Source organism: Molothrus aeneus, chromosome Z (genome assembly GCF_037042795.1).
Source record: "Molothrus aeneus isolate 106 chromosome Z, BPBGC_Maene_1.0, whole genome shotgun sequence".
Lineage (NCBI taxonomy): Eukaryota > Metazoa > Chordata > Aves > Passeriformes > Icteridae > Molothrus > Molothrus aeneus.
This window is the reverse complement of record NC_089680.1, coordinates 434222-441228: the sequence shown is the minus strand read 5'-3', so window position 1 is coordinate 441228 and position 7007 is coordinate 434222. Positions and strand designations below refer to the sequence as shown.

At 42.3% G+C, this 7007-nt stretch overlaps 1 protein-coding gene across 1 annotated transcript in view; it reads right to left on the bottom strand.

The window, feature by feature from the left end:
- Nucleotides 1–2219: 2219 nt before the first annotated feature.
- MYO5B (myosin VB) overlaps nt 2220–7007 on the bottom strand; it is a 145863-nt gene continuing 141075 nt past the window's right edge. Inside the window, exon 40 of the mRNA XM_066569163.1 lies at nt 2220–6729. Within this exon, the coding sequence (XP_066425260.1) occupies nt 6577–6729 (153 nt within the window). The 3' untranslated portion in view covers nt 2220–6576. The remainder of the gene's footprint in view (nt 6730–7007) is intronic.

Genomic DNA, 7007 nt, shown 5'->3' with positions numbered 1-7007 from the left:
ATTCGATTTTTTCCGTGCGGTTTTGGCGAATCGGCGGCAGGGGAAGCGGGCGGTGATGACTGAGGGGAGAGGTTCCCCCGCCGCCCGCCTCTCAGGTGATTATAGCATGTTACGGTTAATTGCAGATAATCGTGGGATTCCTTCCGTTGGAAAGCACCTCCGAGATCATCGAGTCCAACTTGTCACCCGATCCCCACCTTGTCACCCAGCCCAGAGCACTCAGTGCCACGTCCAGGCCTTCCTTGGACACCTCCAGGGATGGGCACTCCAACATCTCCCCGGGCAGTTCCAGTTCCTGACCTCCCTTTCCAGGGGAAATTCCTGCTGATGTCCAACCTGCGCCTGCCCTGGCGCAGCTGAGATCTATAAACCTCCCTGAGGGGGTTCTGGAGGGTCGCACCCCTGAATTCGTGCACAATCCGTGGCTGACCCACGGCTGCCCCTAATTCCCAGCTTCGGCTTCCCTGGACACGGACGGAGATGAGCAGGAGCTGCTTGCAGCCCATCTGTTTGAAACCTGCAAGCATTTGGATACCCTCATTTTCCAACACAGCAGACAGTGAAAAATACCGGGATAAAAGGGCTAAAAAGCCTGCGATCGTATATTGGTCACTAGAGGGATGAACTGGTCCCTCCGTGGGCTGCAATGAACACGTATCGGTCTCAGTGATGCAGCACCATGGATGCTGCGAGAACTGACAGCAGGACAGATCCATGGTTTACTCTGATAATATGAAATAGTTAAAAACACACACAAATATCATGGAATCCCCCAAGGGTTTGCATTGGAACCCTAAAGCTCATCTGTTTTCAACCCCTGCCATGGGCAGGGACACCTTCCACTGTCCCAGGCTGCTCCAAGCCCCATCCAGCCTGGCCTGGGACACTGCCAGGGATCCAGGGGCAGCCACAGCTGCTCTGGGCACCCTGGGCCAGGGCCTGCCCACCCTCCCAGCTAGGAATCCGGACCTCCAAGGTACACCACAAAACCCACCCTCCCGAGTTCTGATGGTTGAAATGCACCTTGAGGTATGATTTATCTGTATAATTGCTCCAGTGGAACAATCCCGGCTGTCAGGCAGAAGACAGGGAAGGCAGTGAAAATATTTTGTGTACAAATAAAAATTGCTATATGTCTTCAGGGGCACATTTAAAGTTCTGTAAATTTTCTAGAAGAAAAAAAATGTCATCCTGTGAAGACTCCTATTTTTCATTTAAAATAATCTCTCAAGCACCTTCTCCATAATTCCAATGATTTAATAAATCTATAAATCAGTGAACTTACAACATTGCCTTTAAAAAGAGCCAGGAGTTTTGCTGTATTTTCTTCCTTTGCCATTGAATTCTCTCATCTAAGTCTCATTTAGGGCCAAGAGAAGGGACTCTGCCCCTGTGCCCCTGGGCTCAGGTGAGAGCCCACCTGCAGAGCTGCCCCAGCCCTGGCTCCAGCAGCACAAGGAGCTGGAGCTGCTGCAGCCAGTGCAGAGGAGGCCACGGAGCTGCTGCCAGGGCTGGAGCCCCTCTGCTCTGGAGCCAGCCTGGCACAGCTGGGGCTGTTGAGCTGCACAAGAGAAGCTCCAGGGACACCTCAGAGCCCCTGCCAGGGCCTCCAGGGGCTCCAGCAGAGCTGCACAGGGACTGGGGACAAGGCCTGCAGGGACAGCACCCAGGCAATGGCTCCCACTGCCAGAGGGCAGGCACAGATTTTGGGCTCTTGGCAATTAGGAATTGCTGGCTGGGAGGGTGGGCAGGCCCTGGCCCAGGGTGCCCAGAGCAGCTGTGGCTGCCCCTGGATCCCTGGCAGTGTCCAGGGCCAGGCTGGATGGGGCTTGGAGCAGCCTGGCACAGTGGAAGGGGTCCCTGCCATGGCAGGGGGTGGAACAGGATGGACTATAATGTCCCTTCCAACCCAAACCATCCTGGGATTCTGTGATTTACACACATGCACAATGGGTGGCTTTTCCTCTCCTTTTCTCCACTCATTTGCAATGTCTCTCAGGGCCATAACAATCCACACTCAGTGAGCTTCTAATTAGCAACCAATATTTCAGCACCTCTGAAATCAGGTTATAACTTCTAAAACCTCCAGTGTCATAAGTAAAATGATTCTCCTAATTTCTGTTTATAAACTACTTAGAAATGTCTTTATTGGATGGAAGTATATATTGAAAGGGGTTATTTTTTGCATTCTAATTTTTGACCAAGAGCCACAATTTTTTCAAAAGTGTTTATTTCACAAATTTTTTTATCCCCAGCTGAATATTACAGTGACTATTACAAGCATTTTCTTATAAACAAAGGTGTAGTTTACAGATTTGTTCAAAATGGAAAAATATTTTATAAGCAGTAGTATTTCATCTACAGTATTCACTCATGTATATCATTCAACTTTGACAGCAGCTATACCTCCTGCTCCTTAAGGTAATGACACTTTACGCCACAAAAAATAAAATAAAAATATCCCCAAAGATTTCAATATAGTAGCACTTTTTTAATATACTTCTTTTCTTCTGATTTCAAATTAATCTGAAAGTCTTTGTCCACTGGCATTCACACCTTGAAATAATTTGGATACTCATCAGGGTTATGTCTTGTGGATTGTTTTACTTGACATCTACCTTGCTAGAATTTCTTTCAGAAAGAAAAAGAGATCAATTTATGACTGTAATATATATGTGAATCAATAAAGTTTGAGGAAAAAGCTTCATGGAAGTTCATGCAATTCATTTTAATTAGGTTCTATTTATATGCACTGATAAAATGCTAATTTTTCAGTTAATGGTCTGAAAGAATAAGTTTGCACAATTTTATTAATTTACTATTGAAAATGGAGGAAAACAACCATTGTTTCAAGTGCAGCTTTTTCATTTGTACCTTTTGCAAATCACACAAACAAGGAATCATGTCCTGCAAAGACTTCAGTGTTCAAGTTGCAGGGTGATCAAAAGCAGCCACTGTGCTTAAAACATGCCCACACTTTGGTACTGTTTCACAAATACAAAGAAATTCTTGTAGATCCAGTGGAATAAACTGCATGAGCAAAAAAATGTTTGTAATGTAGGATTGCAAAAATTCAGTCTTGAGGTCTCATGTTCTTTTTCTACAGTCACCTACAGCAGCTTTATCTTCAGATAGGATAAGCAATCTCAGCTACAATTAAAAAATAAAAGGAAGAAGAAAAGGAACTTTCTGGTGAACATGAAACATGGACATTGTCCTGGCTGCTTCTTGTAGGTCACCAGCATATGCCTCAACTCATATTTGAAGTGTTGGTTCTGTAATGCTTAATGCTGGTGATTTGGGCATTTTGATTGTTTAATTTATTTTATTTTATTCCCAGTAGTGCTTTTCTGAGATATAAGCCATCATATTTGCAGAAATCACAGTGGGTCACTATTGTTTGGGGTTTTTTTCCCCCAAGAACTTCAAAGTGTTTTTGCAGACCTCCTTGATGTAAGATTTTATGAGTAGGCTTTTATATCCATAGACAACTTCTTCTATGGCAGAATAATAAAAATATTCCACTGTTTTAATGCTTATTTCAGAGTAAGAGTGGTTGAGTTAAACAGCTGAAGGCACAGAGTGGGAAAATGCTAAATGTAATAATCAATATTTAAAAATAAAGACAGATCTGGAGAAGAGCCAGCTTTCTCTAAGCCATGCTTTGTGATCATTTTGCTTTTTAAATAAAGAAGAGTAAATCTGAGGAAAGAAGGCATGCTTGAGCATAGCAATTTAACTAAATTACCATTTAAATACAAATTTTTAAAAGTGCTAACAGAATAGATAACATATATTAAAGGTATTTCATACAGAGTTCTCTTCCAGATGGATTTCAGTGGATAAACTACATGATCACAGATCAGGATGTTAAATACCAGTTCCCATCTACACATACTAAGAGTTTTTAAGAATGAACATATAAATTACAATCCTGAAAGTGCCAATGAAGGACCATTATCCCCTAGAAGACCATTAAGCACATTTTACAGTGGTAATCAGCAACAAAGCCACTGCAGAAGAGGATTCTGCAGCAACCTGTCACTTATTCTGAGTGATAAGCGTAGGTCTAATCAATGCATTGGGAATTGTACTCCAAATAATTTACATCAGAAAGAGGTAGAGACCTGAACTGCCTGAAACTGCTGACCTAACACGAATCCTGAGCAACAGCTCTCTGTTTAAACCACCTTACAGAAAGGCTGAATCCTGCTTTGAATTATTTACTCTTAAACCATGACAACTGTTGGAGCATGGAAAGAAGGGAGAGGCCACGACTAACAAAATTCAGAGCACTGCAAGGACATTCACTGTGAAAAGAGGTAGGTGAAAATAAATAAAGATATAGTGGGTGAGTGGGTGACAGGGCTTGCTGGGCACGGGCAGTAGACTGCTGGTATGACCCTCATTGAACAGCCAGGGGAGATGAAGGCACTGCTGAAGACACAGCAGAGGTGAGTGCCCAAGAACTGCAGTTTGGAGACAATCCTGGCTCTTTACAAGCAAAATATCTGTAATTCAATGGGTGATGGTTAAGGGTGGACAAATTACTTTTTAGCCTGAAGTCTGTCCTTCAGTGGTAACAGTTGCTCTGAACTATAGTCTCAGTTTGAATCAAGGTATTTACCCACTGGCATAGACCGATATAACTCTGCACAGCACTCAACAGTTTCTTTTAAAATGTGCTTTTTTGGATAGTCATATACACATATAGTACATACAGGACTACTGCAGTTTGTATATACACCGATTATATACATGATGCCTAAATCACAACACACTCCTTGCCTAGGAAGGAAACTGCAGCAGACAGGAGTTGGTGTATCTCCAAGAAACTTCACATTCTACTTTCAGTGTCTAAGCAGACAGCCTACCTGGTTATAAATTTGCTGTTTGGATTTACACCAGCTAAAAAGAGTCAGATGGAGAGAGTGGATTTTTCTTAGAAAGCTTTTAGTCATGATGGAGCTGCGCACCACAGAGGAAGCCACAAAAGCAGGTGAGTTGAGATTGACTTAAACAAGACCATTGTGGAAGTGGAGAGGGCAGAACGCTGGCAGCCCCACATCCTGAGTGCAGTTTGGCACGTGTGGCTGTGGCAGGAGCATCCCCACGCTGAGCAGTTGTGGAGCAGCACTGGCCCTGGGGAACCCACCTCAGCCACCGAGAGCTCAGCGTGTGCAGCCAAGGACCACAGAAAAACCAATGCCTGGTCTCCTTCACCATCCACGTGGTGAGGTCAGAGGGTTGGTTTGGCTTAGTTTATAAGTCTGATTTAAAAAAACCCAAAATTAAAAGAATCTGAATTGAATGCAATTATTAATTTAAGGTTGTTGTAGTTTGGGTTCACTCTTAAAGAAATGGCTTATGTATGTTTTTAACTTACCACCTGAATACCACCTGACAGCTTCTTTTTTTTTCTTTTTTTTCTCTTTTTTTTGTGTGTTAGAACATTTAATCTCTTTTAGAAATTTTTAAATTTTTAAAATATTCTTCATTTATGCAAGCCATGTATTTGCATGATTCTTAACATTTTGGGTGGCTGCTGAACTGAATGGAGTTTTTTCCATGGACAGCTACAGCTAGGATTAACCCACTGAACACGGGTAGGGCTGGAGGATTAAACTGGGTTCCTTAGCATGATTTGTGCATGGGATTCTGACACTGGCCATGTAAGAGGCACAACAACCTTGACAGCCACTGGAGGAAAGTGTTTGAGACTCAAAAGCACAAGGAAAGCCAACAGTGGAATCAGGATGATGCTATACTAGAAGCAGAAGGCTTAAGGCAGTCCTTTGTATCATGATTATTTCACTAGGACAAAACCTTTGCTATCATAAATTTGGTAATGCAAGAAAGTCCAGTGGAACAAATTCCTGTCAATTTATCTAAATTTCCATGAAGTAGATACACTGAATGTATTTAGCAACAGCTAAGGAGCAACAGCTCCTCCTAAATATATTCAGTGTATCTGAATGTACTTGTGAAAAATGTATTTGTATTTGTGACAAATTCCACATCAGTGGAAACAAGCAGCATCCCAGCCCTTTACCTTTATGGTGTGATAAATACACACCTTCTGCAATTTACTTTTTCAATTCACTATCATGAATGCAGTTACTAGCAAGAACTGAAGGCAGAACTGCATGTTCTGCTATTCATACACACAAGACCACCTGCTCCTAGACAAATGACACATCCTTCAAGGCAGCACAAGTGTCTCATATTTTGTTTTTGTCATAGACACCTATGAAAATCAAAGTAAGCTGTCTCCCACTTCCTGGCTTTTGGAGATGATTATGGGCTTTGAACTATGTCAACATAAAATCAAGCATTAAAAAATAAATCTATTTTTCAAGTATCCTTATTTCTGAGATGCAAATTACCCAAAAAAATCACATACAGACCAATGTCTTTTTTAGTGTACATTTTAGCATCCATTTGTTACTGTGTACTGGTTCTTCCATAAGCCTGTTTGGTCCATATTTAAAGACCTCTTGAATTCTTTTTATGATTTTTTTTTCTTTTGTTGCTGGAAGTCTCTGGGTGTGACAGGTGAGTTTAATTCTACTTTCTTCAGACTTTATTGAGAAAATCCAAGTTGAGAGAAGCAGGGAGATGAATGGAGTCCATGGTGATGGCAGATGGGTTGAATGGGAACAGAACTGGGAACATGTGCTTGAAGTCTAACAGCAGCTGTGGAGGGTCATTCCGTTCTTGCAACTGCTTCTGTTGGGTGTGGGAGAAGAAAACAAATGTAGCATTAGTTGTTGCCTTTTCTTGTTGTGTTTAACATCATCAAAGGTTTGAGAATGTGCATAATTTTATAGATACTGCAGGTGAGAACTATTTTGTTCTCTTCTGCAGCACCTTTCCTTCTGAGCAAGTATTTACAGGAACTTCTATCAGACTGTAGGAAACACTGCTTCAGGAGAACCTGGTTACATTTTCTACATGACCACAAAGATACAGGACCTGGAAACAAGATGACCCCCATGGCACAGCAA